The sequence below is a fragment of the Canis lupus genome, chromosome 23 (assembly GCF_048164855.1).
Source record: "Canis lupus baileyi chromosome 23, mCanLup2.hap1, whole genome shotgun sequence".
Classification (NCBI taxonomy): domain Eukaryota; kingdom Metazoa; phylum Chordata; class Mammalia; order Carnivora; family Canidae; genus Canis; species Canis lupus.
The window spans coordinates 27525826-27546337 of NC_132860.1; the positions used below are offsets into that span (position 1 = coordinate 27525826).

Here is a 20512-nt window from a genome sequence, read left to right on the forward strand (position 1 = left end):
AGCCCTACATACCAAGTTGTACAGGCTTTTCTCTGGAAGGCGCATAGAAAATACCTATTAGAGTACTGCTCAAATTTTAATTCACAATTAAATTTGGGAGATGTGTGGTGTAATTCTGGAAACTAGATTACACAATCCTAGGGAGGAGGATGTGCAAGAGAAGAAAAGCTGACATTTACTGAGTGCCTACTCTGTGTCCAGTACCTTATACATCTGATTTCATCAACTCTTACTTGGTAGACTTGTTAGGATTAACTATCTCCATTCATAACATAAGAAAACGGAGGCTCAGAAAGGTCAAGGTCACTGAGATAGCATTAAGTAGGACAGGACCATTATATCCAGATGCCTTGGTGGCTGTCCTCTATCTTTATTCCTTCCGCAGTAAGAGAGGAGGGCACAGTATAAAAGAATAGGGGAATCTGGATTTCCACTGCTGCTACTCACTAGTTGTGTGGTTTTGGCAAATCACTTAAACTCTGTGAGCCAAAGTTTCCTCATCTGTAAAACAAAAATAGTAAGATCTTGTATCCCACCAAGCAGGGTTATAATGAGGCTCACATAATACCTGAGAAAATATTTCACAAAATGCTACATAATGTAATGGGTATCATCATATTTATTATTTGTAGCACCACCACTATTATCATCATCTTTCCTGGAGTAAGATGACAGTCCAAAGCTTTGAGTTACTTTACTTTGTTAAGAGACTTTTGAAATGATTAGGAAATGACTTCTGGCGTACCTGGGAGAATTCAAAAGTATTTGTTAGGGGTCATATTTTCTTCTGCATATCTTACAGGGGAGCCATGCAAGATGATCTCTTGTAGGAAAGTAAATGAGAAGGGGTAGAATTAGAAAGTGATAATCCAGGATCCTTACCAGATCTCTTGACCAGCAGCTCTTTTGTTGGAACCTTTACTACTCCAAGCAGATAATCTCTGAATGACCGAATACTCGTTATATCACTGGCTGAAAAATCAAACAAAATAGAGAAATTAATTAGGGCTTTACTGACCAAAGGGCTAAAAATTTCAACATGTATTTTCTAGAGTTATACCACTCAAAACAGAGCCCCTTTTAATTCTGATTGTGAGTCATCTGGTGCTCACCTGACTTGGTATCTTCATGATAAATAGCAAAAGTGACCTCTGCAAATTCCAACAGTTCTGCCAGGAAACACGCCTCTCCACTGCAATGCTGAGTCACCAAGTTACATGGAAACTCAACGTGATGGGAGAACTCAGGGCAGAAGGAACAGGCTACAGGGCGGGTTCGGCGCTGCTCTCCTTTGGGCAGGAAGGAGAGATGAGTGGTGACAAAGGAATTGACCCCAACTGTGGCACTGAACTGTAGAGCGGGTTCCTGCTCAGCCAAAGCCCTGTTAGGGGAGAAGGTAGGGAAGGCAGTATCAGAAGTCAGCTGGATTGCCTAGGGTACGGGAAGACAACATTCACCTGTTTACCAGAGTGCCACTCCAAGGACACTCCAATTGTGCTGTCAATGACCTTCAGCCAAAGACTACCAGGGAGCAATGGTAGTTGAACAAGTTGGTTTTACTGTTCATTATGATGAGAAAGAACATACACCAAGGGAAATCATGGGGAATTTTTGTACAAAGGTATCAGAAAGGACTTATACAGCACTAGATTCATGTTAGCAAACTTTGTTGAAGAAGTGGGGCTTTGGCGTTGGGCTCCCGGCATGGAGCCTGCTTTTCCCTTCTCCTGTGTCTCTGCCTCTCTCTGTCTCTCTCTCTCTGTCTATCATAAATAAATAAATAAATAAATAAATAAATAAATAAATAAATAAATAAATCTTTAAAAAAAAAAAAAAAAAGAAGTGGGGCTTTGCTCTGGATTGCTGTTCTGATGAATCCTACCCAAAAGGAGGGAAGACTACAATAAGACTAAAGCTGTAATTGGTAAAGCAGCAGTGATCAGTCATTTTAGCCAGGATGAGGGGATGTTAGGTATTTTTGTGATTTTCATAATGACCTTGTTTTGGTTTGTTAACTAGACAAGATTACAGAGTAACTTTATTTTTGTCTCACTTCATCATGGTTGCAAAGCAGCTTTGTCTGATGTTGGTGTTCTGTGAGATTGTTTGTGCTCAGCATGAAAACATCAAGCCCAGCTTCAAGTGTCAGACCAGTTCCCAGATGTCTTTGAGAGCTGTTTTTGTCTTGTTCAGTATAGACAGAATCTATCCATCTTTAACTGGTACTCATAAAGAGTTGCCAATTCTCTCATGTATGAATATAATATGAGACAATTTCCCTTATCCCAACTTTCCCAAGAGAATAAAATTGACATTTAGACAAAGAGGTTGTCTCTTTTTATATACTTTTTTTTTTTTTTTTTTTTTAAAGTAAGGCGTTGTACCCAACGTGGGGCTTGATCTCATGACTGTGAGATCAAGAGTCCTATGCTCTACCAATGAGCCATCCAGGCACGCCAAAGAGGTCACCTCTTTTTGAAGGATTTCCTGATAGCCCCAAAGGAGATTTAAAGGGTGTCTTCTTTATTTTACTTGGTATACATTAGTAGAGGGTAGTAATCTAGAGTTAACAGATCTGGGTTTTAATCTTGGCTCTATCATTTAATCAAATGTGTGACCTTGCACAAGTTACTCACACTCTTCCAAGTTTCATTGTCCTCTTGCTAAAATGAGGACAGCATAAGGATACAACAAATACTAAAGATGTATGTATAATTATATGCTTACTGCATTTTCATTTCTAACGAAATTAACCTAAAATCCTCATTAATAGATTAGTGTAATTCTACACAAAGCATAGTCTGAAATATATATTATGCACAGGAAAAATGAGAGGGAAATAAATCAAATGCCAGTAGTGGCTAAAAAACAAGGATAACAAGGAGCATTGTAAAAATTATAGTAGATAATGTATACAAAGTCTGTGGGTAATGAAAGGACTTTTTGTTTTTTACTTATTTTTAATTAAAAAAAATTTTTTTTAAAGATTTTATTTGTTTATTCATGAGAGACAGAGAGAGAGACAGAAAGAGAGAGAGAGGCAGATACCTAAGCGGAGAGAGAAGCAGGCTCCATGCAGGAGTCGGATGTGGGGCTCAATGCCGAGACTCTGGGATCATGCCCTGAGCCAAAGGCAGACATTCAACTGCTGAGCCACCCAGGCATCCCTAATTTTTATTTTTTTTTTAAATTTGAGACACAGAGAGAGCACAAGCAGAGGAAGTTGCAGAAGGAGAGGGAGAAGCAGGCTCCCTGCTCAGGAATTCGGGGCTGATCCTAGGATTCTAGGGTCATGATCTGAGCCAAAGGCTTACTCTTAACTGACTAAGCCACCCAGGCACCACTGAAAGGACTCTTAATTGGAAACTCTCAGAGATGGCAGTGAAGGAAAGAAAGGTTTGGACCCAAAAGCCAGCCTTAATTCATTCACTCAATAATTATTTCTTGAGCATCTACTCTGTGTATCATGCCCTGGGCTCAGAGCTAGATACAAAAAGCAGCAAAATAATTATATTTACCCTCGTGGGACTTAAAAAGTAATGCAGCAGGGCCACTGCTGTCAATCAAGTGCCTATCTATATCTACATCTATACCTAGACTGTAATATCTCTTCCTTTGATCCAATTATCTCTTCACTAGTATTTCATCAGCAAATCAATGAACCCATGTATGTTCATAGAAGTTTCCACTCATTCTCAGTTAAACATCAGGTTAGTTAAAAGACTCAAGTGAATAAGAAAGAAGGAGTCTGCCTACATAGTATCAGGAAGACCACTGGCACTTAAGATGAGGGTTGGTATTTCTCTATCCCTCTCTCCTTTTTAAAAGATTCATTTATTTATTTTAGAGAGAGAGTGAGCACACGCAGATGGAGGGGAAGAGGGAAAGAATCTCAAAGAAGACTCCCTGCTAAGCAGACAGTCCTATGTGGGCCTTGATCCCAAGATCCTTAGATCATGACCTGGGCTGAAGTCAAGAGTCAGATGCTTAACCGACTGAGTCACCCAGGTGCCCTGGGAGTTGGTGTCTCTTGTAAAGAGAAGGCTGACTTCAGAGCACCTGCTCTCTGGATACCAAGAATTCCTTTCTTTAATAAGATGCAAAATAAAACTAATTTCTGATTTTACTATATTTTGCTGGCTAACAAAGGTAATGTTAATTATGGAACAAATCACTTGTATATTAGTAGTTTATAAAGTGACTTCATAACTGTTAATCTTATACTGATCCTTATAAAATCAGGAGAGGTGTTCATAATTTCCATTTTTGGGATGAAGAAACTTAGACCCAGAGATGTAAAGAAACTAGCCCAAGATAACGCACAGCTAGTGTTAGATGCAGGTGGGACCAGAAGCCAAGGGATCCAATTTCTAGTGAAATTCTGTTTCCGTTATACCTTGTTTGTCTCATATTCTGTAGGACTTTCCCAACCAGGGGAATATAGTGTCAGAACTGGCCTGGCTTCTTACCCTTCCTTCTTGCAATGGTAACACAGACCAAATGCAGGGCTTACAACAAACTGCCTGCCATCTGATCTGACCTACTCCATGATCCACAGAGAGAGTAACTAGTGAGTTTCTTATCTATGATGCAGTGTCTTAGACATCTTCTGAGTATCTAAATGCCAAGTCCGTCTCTGACAATTAAGTAGTGGTTAATTTAACACCATATTTGCAGATTCTGACCTTGGCTGGGTCTTACACAGAACAAGTACTTCACAGACACAAGTTTCATGCCTCTGTGCATTTGCACCTGTTCTTCCCTTTGAATAGTTTTCAGTTCTCCTGGGCATTTTGATAACTTACTCTTCTTTCAAGACTGAGATTAAGAAGAGCTCTGAGTGCCAAGTTGAGCAGATTAGAGCTTATCCTGTGAACCAACAGTCCCTAAAGTAGAGTGTGTACGGTTAACTTAAGGGGCATCGGAAGAAAATATTAAAACTTCTTTATTTGTTATCTCATATGTTAAAGTTTTATATACGCTTGTTATTTTATAGTATATTTAATAAATACATGAAAATGATTTACACATGAATAAGTACAGTTATTTAGAAGATATGCTAAACTTTTATTTTTCTGTTAATAGGAATGCACAATTAAAATTAGACCAGTTACTGACAATGGGAAACCATCAAAAGTATTTTTCTTTTTAAAGATTTTATTTATTTATTCATGGGAGACACACAGAGGCAGAGATCAGAGGGAGAAGCAAGCAGGCTCCCTGCGGGGTGCCTGATGTGGGACTCGATCCTAAGACCCTAGGATCACACTCTGAGCCAAAGGCAGATGCTCAAAAGTTTTAATGTGAAGGAAGAACATGATTAAAAAACTGCCCTGGTATCACTTACACCAAAATGTTCTCGAGTAATTACTGTAAGTCTATTTGGAGAATTTAGTGACAAAAATATTAACCAAGCTGAGCATTTTACCAATTGCTTCAATGTCAGATCTCACATGGCAGTAATTCAGTTCATTATTGACTGTGAAGTTAAAGGCAAATGATATGACTCAAAGTTACAAGGGAAAAAGTTATTGACTGCTTCTTTCCTGAACCTGTGTCCAAAGTGAACTAGTCTACAGTAGAAGCATGACTTAGTTCTCTTTCTTACTGGCCACCTGATATGTGCTAGAACTATGCTATGCAGTGGTAGGGGGCAGAGAGGAGTTCAGATAGTGACTAGAGGAACTCACAGCCAAGTGGGGGAAACTCATGTATGCAAATCACTGAAACTGAGTAATATGGGTTACAACCAAGGTGGTAAAAAACAAAGGACAGGGGTGCCTGGGTGGCTCAGTCAATTGGGTGTCTGCCTTTGGCCCAGGCCATAATCCCAGGGTCCTGGGGTTGAGCCCCACATTGGACTCCCTGCTCAGCAGGAAGCCTGCATTTCTCCCTCTCCCTCAGCTCTTCCCCCTGCTTATGTTTGCTCTCTAAAATAAGTAAATAAAATCTTGGGATCCCTGGGTGGCGCAGCGGTTTGGCGCCTGCCTTTGGCCCAGGGCGCGATCCTGGAGACCCGGGATCGAATCCCACATCGGGCTCCCGGTGCATGGAGCCTGCTTCTCCCTCGGCCTGTGTCTCTGCCTCTCTCTCTCTCTCTCTCTCTCTGTGACTATCATAAATAAATAAAAATTGAAAAAAAAATTTAAAAAAAAATAAAATCTTAAAAAAATTAGAAAGACAAAGGACAAAGTGCCACTTCCATCTACATGTAAGAAGAGATAAAGGAAGGCTGCAAAGAAGCTACCAAGCCAAAAGAAAACAGGAGTGTGTTTAGTGGACAAGAAGAATATTCAAGGTAGAGAGAAGTATGAACAAAGGCCTGAAGGAGATAAAAGAGAGCCATGCTGTTTATATACAGTAACAGTGTTCCAGGCAGAAAAAACAGCAAGACAAATTACCTGAGGGGGAAATGGGCTTGGTGTGTTCAGAAGCAATAAGGCCAGTGGTTGAAGTAGAGTAAGCAGAGGGGAGATGAGCAGGAGAAGATAAAGTAATAAATATAATAAGGAGCCAGATCATGTGGGGTCTCATAGCCATTTCTAGTAGTTTGACTTTTACTTTGAATGAGATGAAAAGTCACTGATGGGTTTTAAGTAAAGGTGTGTCAAGGTCTGCCTTATGTTTTCATAGGCTCACTGGTTTCCGTGTTGAGAACAGATCGAAGGGGTAGAAGCTAGAAAAATGAGAGGTGAAGTAGTAAAGTTTGCTACTCACACATACTCTTACATGCTTTCTTAAGAGAAACCTTAATGAACTGGAAACTGTACACAAGGAAGTTTTACATAGCCGAGCCTCATATACTATGTGGATTATAATGGAAAAAGATGAGGATTGCTTTTCAGAGGTGGACTTACTTGGCTGCTGCTTGCAGACCACAGGCTCTGATAATCTGGACTGAGATAGAGACAGCTCGGGCAGCAAGAACTCCCTCTGCTGTCCTGGGAGTACGCCTGTACCTTAGGCCCACATCCAGTAAACCTAAAGGATGAGGGGAAAAAGAAAAAGATAAAAAGATTAGTTGGAACAGTTTCTGTTGTATCAAATCCCAAGTCCTGGTCAAAAGGAAGAGGATAAACACTACAATCCTAATGAACAAGTGACATTAGCAGTGAGATAAAATGTCCATGGCCAGAATCACTTTGTATTATTGTACTTTATGATGAATAAAGGCAGAACAAAAGTTACTATTTTCACTTTACATCCAATAAACTATGGCTCAGAGACTGAAATGCTTGCCAAAATCACACAACTATCAGAGGCAGAACTTAATTTCAGATTTTTTAAACTCCCAGTTATTTTTTTTTTAAGATTTTAAATTCATTTGAGAGAGAGAGAGAGAGAGAGAATGGGGGGTGGGTAGTGGGAGAGGCAAAGGGAGAAGGAGAAGCAGACTCCCTACTAAGCAGGAAGCTCAACACAGGGCTCAATCCTAGGACCTAGAGATCATGACCTGAGCCAAAAACAGACACTTAGCCAACTGAGACACCCAAGTGCCCCTAAACTCTCAGTTATTTTTATAGAATTGAGATGGATTCCACTTTTCTTCTTTTTTAAACTTTTAAAAGGTTTTCACACTTACATTTCTATTATCCTTTTACTACTACCACCCAAAACACCCTTTATATGCCCTTTATAAAAATTCTACCTTTCTATTATCATATTTCAGAGAAAGCTTTAAGAAATAACTGACAAGCTGATCAGTGACAGTCTGGAGGAATAACTTAATCTTAGTCATGGTAAAATAAAAACTTTTGCTTTGGCAGATACTCTCAAGCAAGCAAGTATAGTAACTTAACTTGGGAGGCCAAGTCTACATACCTGGAGGTCATCCTACTGAAACAATTAGGATGCAATTTAAAACTCCAAATTCTAATGAATCTCTTTCAACTTTAAATCTTAACCTCTTCCTTTCTTACAGTGAATTCTCAGTTCATGCTAATTGTATTCCACCAATCCCACATCTGCACATGTTGCCCCGGAATTATTAATAATTCTCTGAGCACACCTTACATAACACTTAGGACTTATGCTGTGAGGCTTCTTAAATGCTTGCTAAAGTTAAAGGTGAAATGAGACAAGCCACATTTATACAGACAGGCCATGGAAATATGAATTTTCTAAAATTGTAGACAAAATTTGCATATAACACACTCATTCATTTTTCTAAAAGAAGGTAGATCATAGTTTCCATTAGATTCTTTTTTTTCGTTTTCATTAGATTCTTAAAAAGGTAAGTCTCACAAAATATGAAGAGTCTGTATTTACAGAGAAAAGGGATATTTATGTATATGGAATTCGAAAGGGAGAGACAAAGCAGTCTTCAATTACCTGATGACTGGTTTCTCAGTTCTTTCCTATTTTCAAGCCTGGGGGTTAAAGGGAGATTAAAGGTCTGTATTCCCACATCCTCACGGTGCTGCATGGTTACCATGGCACAGATCCTTGATAATGGCAAGGTTCCTCTGGCAACCATCTGGTCTCTCACGTTGGGATAATAGTATCTGTAAGCCACAAAAGCACAAGCTGTGAGTTAGAAGAATTAGGTGGAAAAACGATTCAGTTTGCCCAAGGGATCAGCTTTTGGTATTGAGTTATCCTTGAAGCCTGGTCTGTCTGTATTTGTGGTATACAGCTGTGGTCATGTCTGGCTGGATTTATTGCCCATCATGTGGAGGAGGAACTCCATAAATTATACTCTGTGTTCAGAACAAAGCCCCGCTCCCTACAAACTGGTTATCTGCATCTGACTTGGACTTCTGGGAGTAGCCACTTTTGAGAGCATTCACCCTGTAGCAGCAAAAGTGGTTCTAAGTGGAGCAGTCCCAATCTCTTCTATGGCTTAAGGCCTAAGTCCCTCAAATTTAAAGGATCAGTTAGTACCTACCATACTTCTTTTGACATTCCTAAGAATGCCAAAACATTCCATTCTTTTATCAGTTTTAAATCAAACCTAAATTCATCTGACTTTTTAGGAAAAATTTCTGGCAAGTGAATGGTACTCTTCCCTAGTTCTGTTCTGGATGCTCTATCTTCTTTTATATCTATACATCTATACTTTGTCATTTTTGTTGGTTTCTTGGGAGTAGGGATGTAAAGGAGGCTGAGCATCTGTATTCATGTAAAGTCTGTGACATGAGTGGATCTATATTTTATGAAGGCTACTCTTTTGGTGTTGGGAAGAATGGATTATAAGAAGTAAGTCTAGAGGTGGGGAGACCAGTCAGGAGGCTTCATTAATTTAGCCATGATATGATAAGGGTCTGAACCAAATAAGGCAGTAATAGGAGAAAACAGGTAGATCGAAATATTTAAGAGCAGTAGGAAGTAAAACTGATAGAATTTCACTTCCAAATGTAACAAGTGGTTAGAAGCATGAGATACAACTGTTCCTAAGAGCCTAATAATTAAGCAGATTTCAGTAAAATCTGGAGAAGAGTCACTAACAAACCAGATGATATAAAATAAGTAGTAGGGATTGCTTCACTTCCTTACAATTCAACCTAAGCTATCAAAGGAAGCATGCTCTGTGATTCTGTACTTCCTTCCTAGGTACAAAATTGGTTTCATATTATACCTGCACCAGATTTCAAACTGGACTCCACCTCCAGGCACAAGCCCCTGTGCAGAGAAGGCACTCAGTAGAAGCCTTTGCACTGGAACTTCAGCTGGCAACAGAAGAGAGTGATGGTGTTCACTATTAAAGATGGGATCTGGAACACAGAGTGTGGTTGCAGATCTGAAAGGCTTCAGAGAGACTCCTTTGGAAAAGAAAAGCAATTCAGTATAATCCAACACAACATCTAGTGTTTTATATGTAGTAAGACAGTATGTTAACATCCAGTATTATTATATTTTATCCTCATAATACTCCTGTGAGGAAAACAAAGCAACTATTATTACTCCTACTTAACAGACAGAATATGGACATATTGAGGTTACATAGTGAACCCAAAGGTCTTAGAGGTAGTAGGTCATGGACCTGGAACCAGAATCTTTATCTTCTATGTTATTTCTACAAAAGTCCATTTCCCTAGTAGCTATGGTCCCCAAAATTTTCATGATAATGCAGAAGAAAGAGATCCCTTTGTTGTCGGACAATATTTAAGGGTTGCAGTTTCTCTACATCTTCATCAACACCTCTTGGTCTATGCTTTGTTTTTGGTTTTCTTAATTATTGCCATCTAGGTGTATCTTGTGAAGCTTTTGGTTTTCATTCCCCAAATGACTAATGATGCTGAGTATCTTTTCACATGCTTACTGGCCTTTGTAGATCTTAGGAGAAATGTCTATTCAGATCTTCTGAATATTTTTTAATTAGACTTTTTAAATTATTATTTGTAAGAGTTTTTTAGGAGCACCTGGGTGCCTTAGTCGGTTACGTGTCTGCCTTCAGCTCAGGTCTTGATCCCAGAGTCCTGGGATTGAGCCCCACATCAGGCTCCCTGCTCACTGGGGAGTCTGCTTCTCCCTCTGCCTTTTACTCCACTCATGCTCACTCTCTCAAATAAATAAAATCTTTTTTAAAAAATATTTTAAAAAATATATTCTGGATGTAAGTCCCTTATCTGAACCCCCAAAATCAATAATGGCAGCACTTTTGCAGTTATTTGTGGACATGCTCAGAATGGCAAAAAAATTGAGTCACTTGACTTCATTGTTCCAAGCTTAGCTTAAACAAAGTGACACTCTGCTTTCCTGTTTTAGCTCTCACAGATGATCAGATGATGGAGATGGTAGAGGCTAGTGTGGTGTAATGCAAGAATACCTGGCTCTGGGGTCAGCTGGATGGGGTCTGAACATGAACCTTGTTATTGTCACTGGGGCAGCCTCAGTCACTTAACATTTCTGAAACTCGTTCTCTCTTTTGTAAAATAAAGAAAATAGAATCTACTAGAATAAGTTGTTTTAGGATTTACAATTATGATCTATGTGAGATATATATGTACATATTTCCCCTAAGAGCAATGGTTCAGTATTCCCTAACTCAGTGTTCCTAACGCTATGTTATGTAGAATATAACTGCTGTGAGTAATGAGGATCAACTGTATGTGCATAGATAAAAGTGAGGAGGTATGTAAATGATATAAGATGGGGCAAAATATAACTTGTGGATCTAGGTAAAAGGTATATTGAAGTTCTTTGTGATATTTTTGTTAAATTTTCTATAAATTTGAAATCCTATCAAAACACTTATAATCCTTATAAGTTACAAGACATAACTTATAAGAAAAGAAAAATAAAAACTTAGCCCATTTCCTCTACTACTCAGGATAAGACTAGAAACATTTAGGAACACAAAATTCACTCAGGAAAAAAAAATTCTAAGTACAGCCAATGAAAGAACCATACAAAAATGAGAAACTCTAACCTCCCAAACCTACCGTTTTCAGGGAACTCAGGTCCTTTTAGCACACTGGATTGGGAGTCTTGAACTGGAAAGTAGTACTGGACATAACAATCTGCTTCTCCCCAGACTGTTGCCTGAAGAGGGGCTAGCCCTTTAATTTTCTCTACGCGGAGCTCAAAGTGATGTTCCATCAATCCATTTCTTTGGTCTTCAGCCTATTGAATGAAATAGAGATACTGGTGAGCTTTAAAGAAAAACTTTCTTGGAATATTCCTGCTTCTCTATGAAATATGTGCTTAGATGAAAAAATGGGCATAATTAGTTGACACTAAAACAGATACTTAATTTTCATTGTATATAAATCTAACAACTGCTCATTGTAATTAGATCAAAGTGGATTTACTCTAGACTGTGAGACTAGGTCAATATTAGGAAATCCATAAGTGTAATATAGTTCATTAATGGAACAAAGGAAAAAACATGACAATCTCGATAAATGCTAAAAAGGTATTTGATTCAACACTGTCTCCTGATTCTTAGTACACTAAGAATAGAATACGTCAAGAATAGCTTAATAGAATAAAGAATATATATATATATATATATGAAGCAAAGAGGTATTAATATGCTAATTTTTTAAAAAATGTTTTATTTATTTTAGATAGAGAGAGAGAGGGAGGGAGGGAGAGACAGACAGATAGTGTAAGTATGAGCCAGGGGAGTGGGAGAAGCACACTTCCCACTGAGCTCGATCCCAGGACCTTGGGATTATGACCTGAGCCAAAGGCAGATGCTTAACCGACTGAGCCACCCAGATGCCCCCATACTAATTTTTTTTAAGTAGGCTCTATGTCCAACGTAGGGCTCAAACTCATGACCCTGAGATCAAGAGTCACATAATCTGCTGATTGAGCCAGCCAGGCACCCCAATTTACTTACTATTTTTAATGAAGTTGGGAATAACACTGAGACTATTCATTAATGATAAAGACTAGTCAGGGAGGTTGTGAACATACCATTACTGGTTACCTATACTAATAACAATTTAATGTTTTTATTATTTACTCTAGCCAGGCACTATACAAACCCCTTCACTTGTAGTAGCTAATGTAACATGTATAGCTAACAACAGTGGAACCTGGGTTTGAATTCAGGTAGTCTGACTCCAGAGCCAAGGCTCTTTATCTCTACTCTATACAGCTTCAACAGATACTAGATAACTGATATTTGGGAATATTCAAAGAGGGAATTCAGGATTCAGATAGGGGTCAAATTGTATGATTTATTTATAACAAATCTATTCCATGAATTTGGAATAGAAATCGCATAAGGTCTTTGCTTTGTATTCTAAAAACATATCAGCAATATCTGTTCCAAAATCTTCTTTAGGAAAACAGATAACTTTCAGTTCAATTCCCCAGAGAAGAAAAATATGAGTAAAAAACCTCATAATCTCACCAGCTGTTTAATTTGGCCATACAGTATTAGAGTAATTTAATAATTTAGTTCTGCAGATGCTAAAATAGAGAGACATGAATACAGGAAGAAAAACAATTGTCTTTATAGATATCTAATCTTTCAAAGAGTTTTTATGCTCATAGTAACATTTTCTAACTTTTAGTATGGAATTTAACAAAATCTGAGTTTACACTGCAATGTGAAGGCCATATAACACTTAAATAGACTTGAGAATATTATAGGTAAGTTTTCTTTGTGCTTTTATGTCATTTTTAAATTTAAAAAGCTATGCTTATTTATTAATAAACACTAGTATCTAATAGAAACAGTAGAGAAGAGTTTGGAGTTCATAACATACAAATAAACAAAAACCTACACATCGACATTTTCCTAATCTTTCTCTGTTAGAGACAACACATTTGTCATTCAGGTTCAGATTTAAAAAAATAACATACTTAAATCTGTCTCCAGACTGAGATTTGGCTCTACGGATAAAGACACCAAAAGTAAGATACTACAGGACATGATACAATTGAATGAAGACTGGACTTTATGTTAGAAGGCTGGTGTCTAGGGGCACCTGGATGGCTCAGTAGGTTAAGTGTCTGACTTTTGATTTCAGCTCAGGTCATGATCTCAGTGTTGTAAGATAGAGCCCAGCATCAAGCTCCACACTCAGTGGGGTGTCTGCTTGATACTCTTTCCCTCCCCCTCTGCTCTTCCCCCCTTGCACATGCTATCTCTCTGGCTCTCAAAAAAAGAAGAGAAAGCTTGTGTCTGAATTTTGATTCTCCCATTCTTAGCTATGTGACCCAGACAAATCACTTATGTGATTGACTGTGTTTCATCACCTAAAAAGTGAGTGACAATGATTCCCCCTCATGTAGTATTAGGGAAATCAACATGAAAAAGTATATGAATGTGCTTTCTCAATTATACAGCACTGTACAAAAAAATTACTTTTAAGAATTTACTGGTAGGAAAGCAAGGAACTTCACTACAACTTTCCAACATGGATTTGGTCAAGAAACAGAAAAAGATTTTGCAGGCTTATATTTGGGATCATTCTCAACCTCCTACCCCTATACTCCCCCCCCCCCCAGATTATCTTTTTTTAAAATAAAGACTTTTTAAAAAATGCAGTCTTAGGTTCACCCCAATTTTTAAAAAGGCAATTAATTAAGTTAGTAAATTAGAGAATTAGGATGTGGTTGTCCAATTAGAGTTTCTTTATAAATTCAAAAAGCTCAGAAGGACAGAAATATATTTAAACCATAAAAAATAATTTCTTGGATCTACTGCATTGGAGTACAAATATGTTCTTTTTCACTGCTAAAATAAGGATCTTGGGCAATGGTTTCATTAAAATGTGCAAGATAAAATGAGATTATGAAACTTAAAATTTGCTAATAGATCTTAAGTGTTCTCATCACACACAAAAAGGTAACTAGGTAAAGTGACTGATGTGACTGATATGTTAATTGGCTTCATTGTGGTGATCCTTTCAAAATGTTATGTATATTTAAAGCATCATGTTGTGCACCTTAAATGAGATTATGTTTTTGTAAACAATCAAGTGTTTAGTTAGTACCATAGTAACAGATGCTACAGATGGATGGTCCAGAAAATGTGCTGGCCTAGGGCTGAAGGGAGGAAGTTTTCCTTCTTCATTTTTTAATCTTTGTAGTGCCATTATCTGATCTGAAGAACCCATGGCTAAAAAGACACGAAGACTTCCATTTTGGTGGCCTGAGAACACATCAACCACAGGCATGTAGCTGTCAACAGCAACAACTGGGTACTGAGCATCAAGCAGCAGGCGAGAAATTTTGGGATCTCTAGGGGGAGAGAAATTTCAAATGAGCAAATAACAACCATCAATCATGTCACAGAGTTGCTATTGCATTTCCTACTTGGCTTATTTTCTCATTTGTTAAAAATGGGTCTACAACTAGAAAACACTGGTTTGAAAAAAACACATGATTCTGCCGTAACTCATCAAATAAAAATTACCAGGCAGGTAAGTTCCAAATGTAGCAATTTGAAAGCAGAGAAAGTGTCTGATTTATGTCTGTTATCACCATGACCCCAAGCCCAGCATCTGGGACTGAGCACAATCTTAGTAAAGCCTTGCTGAGTTGCATTACTTTACGGGAAGGCAGTGTGGTCAACTTGAAAAAGTATGGACTTCAGAATCTGGTAGATAAGATTGGGATAATGTTGCCAATAATATTCCATTTATAATCCTTCTAACACTGAAAAAGTTGATACTATCCACTATTAATAGAGGAGAAAAAGTCCAAATGCTCTTCATTATATCATGCTGAATCTTAGCTCTGCCACTTACTTGCTGAATGACTCTAAGTAATCAACTTAACCTTTCTGTTTCCTCTTCTATAAAATGTAGGTAATAAAACTTCCATCAAAGGGCTGCTGTTCGGACTTGCTGAGATAACAAATCTAAAATACAAACTATAATACTTAGCATATAAAAGTGCTCAGTAACTGGTAGCTACTATTGTTTTTATGCTCTTTCAGCAAAGAATGGGGTCTAATGAAATGAGAAGGGAAGGGAAATACCAGACGGGACCTTAATATCACAACTAAAAATGAAGAAAAAGCCAAAGCCTACAACTGACAGGGGCATGATTCCAGCAGTACTCCTTAGTCTGACCACGCTTTCCAATGTTACTATCTTAAGAATATCACTGTTCACAGAAGGCTTATTTATTTTCTCACTAGAATGTCACAATTGTGCCATAAGTGAGACAGGGGGTCTGTCATCACCTTCATTTTACAGATGATGAACAGAAAGCCAGAAAGGCTGACTTTAGCAAGTTAAAGGATAAGTTTCCTTATTTGTAAAAAGAGGATAATGATAATATTTCCTGGGGTTATAGAAAGGCTCATGTGAAACAGGGCCCACAAATTTGAGGGGCTCTCTGCAAAATGTAAAATACAGCATTTAAAACACAGAGCCATAAGAAGGCTTTTAGGGAAGAAGTCAGTGCTAAAATAATTAAATATCAGTACTTTGAACCAAAACAAAAAATGAACAGTCTGCAGTGAGGACAGAAATAACCTTCAGATAAATCGATACCCCACTGGCAAATAGCTGGAGCGAACAGTACTGTTTTTGTGACAGAGAACTAAACCATTAGTTTTGTGCAGTGATAAACTTTGGCAGTAGAGCTTCTTGGTGAAGCAGTAGAACTCTCTGGGTTCTAATCCTGGTTTTACTACTTATAATATATATAACAAGTTATCTAAATCCTCTGTGCCTTTGTTAACTCATCTGTAAAACAGGGGAAATAAAAGTTACCTGCCTTAGAAAACTGTTGTAAGGATTAAATGACTTGATGTATGTAAGTTTCTTAGCATAGGGCCTGAAATATCTCTATCTGTACAATATCTGTAAAACTGTTTTAAAATAGGAGAAAAAAGCAGCAACTGTGGTGAAATTGAGAAAAGTCCTCCAAGGTATTATTGGGCTAGTGATTTTTTGCAAACTAAAAGAATTCCTCTTCAGTCCATACAAAGATAAAGGTGTAAAGTAAAGAATATTTCAAAAGATCCTATTTACTTGAATGACATGTAAAACTGATGGAGAGGGAGTTTCACCAGCCCGAGCAACTTGTCCTGTCCTGGGCTCCGCACCTTGTTCCAAGTTTCAATTACCATCACATTATTCTTCAGCCTTTCCAGGTATTTGGAAGACAGAGAGACAGGAATCACCTGGGGAGAGGAGCAATCAAAAACCAAAACCAAACAAAACCTCACACCTGAGAGAAAGGATTAATTTATGTCTTTATTCAACAAGTACTAACTGAATGCCTAATTTGAACTGAAAGCCATGTACAGTGCTAGAAGCTGAAACCATTAAAATAAAACCCACTCTGTATCCTCAAGACAAGCTAGTCTGGTTTAAGTAACCAACATATAAAGGCCAAATACAAAATGGTATGAGTTCTCTGATGAAAAGCTCATACAGACGGGGCTTTGAGGACACAGAGAAGTTTGTTAGACACGTCAGTCACTGTGCCTGCCCACCTCATCCCCTCATCCAAGCCTTTGTATGGCAAAATGACCCATTTGTAGACCCCTGATGAGATTTTTTTTCTGCCCCGCCCATCCCACAGAAGTTTTTGAAAGAAAGATGGCTACCGACTGGACAAGGGTTGAACACCTAATCAAAGAGCAGCCAATTCATTGACTGGATAGATATGGCCTAGTGCAAAAAGCTCTGCCCAATCGATGTCATGGTAAATAAAAAGCCAACTGTTCACTTGAATTTTCAGTGCAAAATTATTCAAGAACTAGCCAGCCAGCTGGTAGCTGAAAGGGAAAGAGAAAGGACGCCTGGGTGGCTCAGTGGTTGAGCACCTGCCTTAGGCTCAGGGCATGATCCCAGAGTCCTGGGATCGAGTTCCGCATCGGGCTCCCCGCAGGGAGTCTGCTTCTCTCTCTGCCTATGTCTCTGCCTCTCTGGTCTCCCATGAGTAAATAAAAGCTTTAAGAAAAAAGAGAAAGGGAAACTCACAAAGAGAAGCAGAGATCTACAGCCAAGAGCAAGTCAGTTAAATTAATGGCAGAATCAAACACTCACAATTTGAAGGGACCAAAGCTGTAGTATAACTGCATCAGCAGAGGAGAGATAAGCCCCATGGTAAAACCAACAGAAAACATGAAAGGAAAATGAATGAAACCAGAAATGATGCATGGCAAGATGACAGGAAGATACCAGAAGAGCATAGAAACCTAAGCAGACCTACTTTTGTATCCATCTTGAAACTACAATTATATTAGGTACCCTGAGAACATTTCTGTTCTGTGAAACCAAAAAAAGTGAAATATAGTGACCTAATCTACAAATAGAGAGATTTCAGAGCAAGCTGCTGGCAGAAAGTAGCCCTAAATTCTGAAGGACAGGCAGAAGTCAACTCATATAAAAAGCTCTGCCTAATAGGAGTCCTGAAGGTTGAAAAGGAACACAAGGCAGAAGGAAAGCACATGTAAAGACACAGCGGTAGTAAAAGAGAATGTTTATGAAACTGTAAGTAGCGGAACACAGCTGGACTTCCTAGTGAGAAGGGAAGAGTGACAGGAGTTGAGACTGGAAAAGTACAGAGACAGTCAGTTCTTAAAGACTCTTGTAGTCCATACTAAATAAACATCTGGACTCTATCCTGAAGGCTCTGGGGAATAGCCGAAGTTTAAAGCAGCGGAGGAAAATACTCAGATTAGTGTTTTAGAAAGATCATTCCTGTTGGTACAAAAAGGAATAGACAGAGAAAGACCAGAAACAGACTAGACTAAAGGCTATCCAGAATGGGAAAGAGAGTCTGAATGAAAGCACTGGCAATTGAGTTGAGGTAAGATTTATTCTGGAGACAATTAAGTTTGCAGCATCTACTGGATTTGGTGAAAAATTATGTAATAAAGAGTCAAGGATATCTCTCAGGTTCTGCTTGGGTTTCTGAATAGATTACAATATGAATTAGGGCAGACAGGACGAGGTGGAGCATATTTGGAAGGAATAATAAATTCAGATTTGGACACACATGAATTCCTTTTTTCATTTAGACATCTTTACTGAATACCTCTGATATGCCAGGAAGTACATTAGGTGTCAAGTGTTAAGTGCTTTTGAGACATCTTGGGACAATGAGTAGCAGAGAGATCAGAAACCTGATTGGAAATGTTTGGATGGAGGTATGGATTTGGAAGTTATCTTCATAAAAATAATAGCTAAAGCTATGGGAATAGAAGTAGTGACCCTGGGAAAAGAGGGTTGGTTTGGAAGAGTGCCAAGGAGCAATGAACAGGAGCATCAATAATTAGAGGTAAGAGAAAGGGAGAAAGAAGTGCTGGGTTACCACTCTTTTCCTATTGGCCAAGAGACTGAAAAAGAACAGCTGTTGATTTAGGAAGAAAATAAAAGTAGAGTTACAAAAATCAAGAAAGGAAACAATCTAAGCAATAGCATCAAATCCTACAGAGAAATCAAGTAAGGTAAGTACTGAAATAAGTAGAGGAATAAAAGAGAGAAAAAATTTTTTTAAAGTGTTGGAGATACAGAAAAGAAAGGGGAAATTTAGTTCTAGAGGAAGCAAAATAGAATTCAGAACTCAGGCAAAAGAGACAGTGGGAAACCATATCAACTGAGACAGAACACATGGAAATGAAGACATAAGTTTTAAAATGTTGACAATGTCTTTTCCTCTTCCTATCCCACAATGGGAATGGATGTGCATGGTAGATAAATTACAAAGGTCTCTTCCAGTCTGAACATCCTAGGTTTCTACAAAAGAATGGAATTATGATTTGGGAAACATACTTGTCTCAGGCCCCCATATATCTTTAAAGGATATGGAAAGTTGATATGTACAAAGTTACCTGAAAAAAGTTAAAGACTGGTTGTGTTGTGCCCCATGCGATGACAGATCTGGTGACTTCCTCTGTGCTGAAAAGCTTGCAATTTAAATAAATGTTGCACGGTGGTTGTTTGTCAGATTCTCCAGTAATGAAATCTTTCCCATCTGGCACCATCAATAGCACATGCAACAGCAAAGCACTCTCCTTGGTTGACTCATTTGTCTGATTTGCTGAATTTTGAGAGGCTGGCACAGCCACGAAGGTCATTGAAGGATTTGGTGCAACAGGGTTTGGTGACTTTGGGTTGGGGAGCACCAAATTCTGCACTTTCTTTGCAGCTTCTTCATGAATTTGATCTATGTTCTCTGGATTTTTGGTACAGGTAACATATTGACCAGGTTCTGACAGTGTCTTATCTAGACTTGTAAGAGCACAAAGTTGGCTATGTTGGGTACTGCTATTTAATTTAGTATTCACACCAGTGAAATCCTTGTTATCTATAACAAGCTCTATGGTTACCTATAAAACACAAAAGGAAGAGAGTTAGCAAGAATGTCTTCTGAAGTCAGAATCAGAATTCTGGAGCTAGAGGCAAAACAGATTATTAGAAAATAATTAACTCATTCTCAAATACCATAATAGTAAGAACGCTAATAGACTATATATACATTACCTTATTAAGATTGAGAAAAGGTAGAGGATTTATCAATGATACAAGATGAGCATGGAACATCATCTTGTGCCAGAAAATAAGGAAAGGCTCAAAAAAAGGACGGAAACATATTGAAAGGATACAGAATTCAGTCAAAGGAGCTCATATTAGCCAAACCTGGGACAATTTGAGCATCAAAATGAATAATAGTGGGGATCTCCCTGGGTGGCTCAGTAGTTTAGTGCCTGCTTTCGGCCCAGGACACAATCCTGGAGTCTCGGAATCGAGTCCCACATTGAGCCTCCTGCATGGAGCCTGCTTCTCCCTCTGCCTGTGTCTCTGTCTCTCTCTCTGCCTCTCACTCTCTCTTTCTCTCTCTCTGTGTGTCTCTCATGAATAAATAAAATCTAAAAAAAAAAAGAATAATGTAATGGATTATAACCTATTGAATAATGCAAAAATCCATGAGTCTATACCAACATAAATAAATATGGAAGAATGGGCAACTCTTCTATATAGTAGAATATGATTCTACTTGGAAGGGAAGAGTCAGAAAATCATCATCTTACAATCATTATAGTGATAAGTGATTTAGGTAAATCCCAATGGAGGACATTCTACAAAATAATAGGCCTTACTTTTAAAAAATATCAAAGTACTGAAAGACAAAGAAGGGT

At 38.3% G+C, this 20512-nt stretch overlaps 1 protein-coding gene across 21 annotated transcripts in view; it reads right to left on the reverse strand.

The window, feature by feature from the left end:
• C2CD3 (C2 domain containing 3 centriole elongation regulator) overlaps positions 1-20512 on the reverse strand; it is a 152199-nt gene that overhangs the window by 72534 nt on the left and 59153 nt on the right. For all 21 annotated transcript variants that reach the window (XR_012015670.1, XR_012015669.1, XM_072794551.1 and 18 more), the window contains exons 14-22: positions 19205-19702; positions 16392-16543; positions 14400-14646; positions 11385-11565; positions 9578-9761; positions 8332-8504; positions 6858-6981; positions 1113-1381; positions 883-972 (exon numbers count right to left, since the gene is read on the reverse strand). Coding sequence is in view for 19 of the 21 variants with exons in the window: in XM_072794551.1 (XP_072650652.1) it covers positions 883-972; positions 1113-1381; positions 6858-6981; positions 8332-8504; positions 9578-9761; positions 11385-11565; positions 14400-14646; positions 16392-16543; positions 19205-19702 (1918 nt within the window). In the remaining 2 variants the exon portion in view is untranslated. The remainder of the gene's footprint in view (positions 1-882; positions 973-1112; positions 1382-6857; positions 6982-8331; positions 8505-9577; positions 9762-11384; positions 11566-14399; positions 14647-16391; positions 16544-19204; positions 19703-20512) is intronic.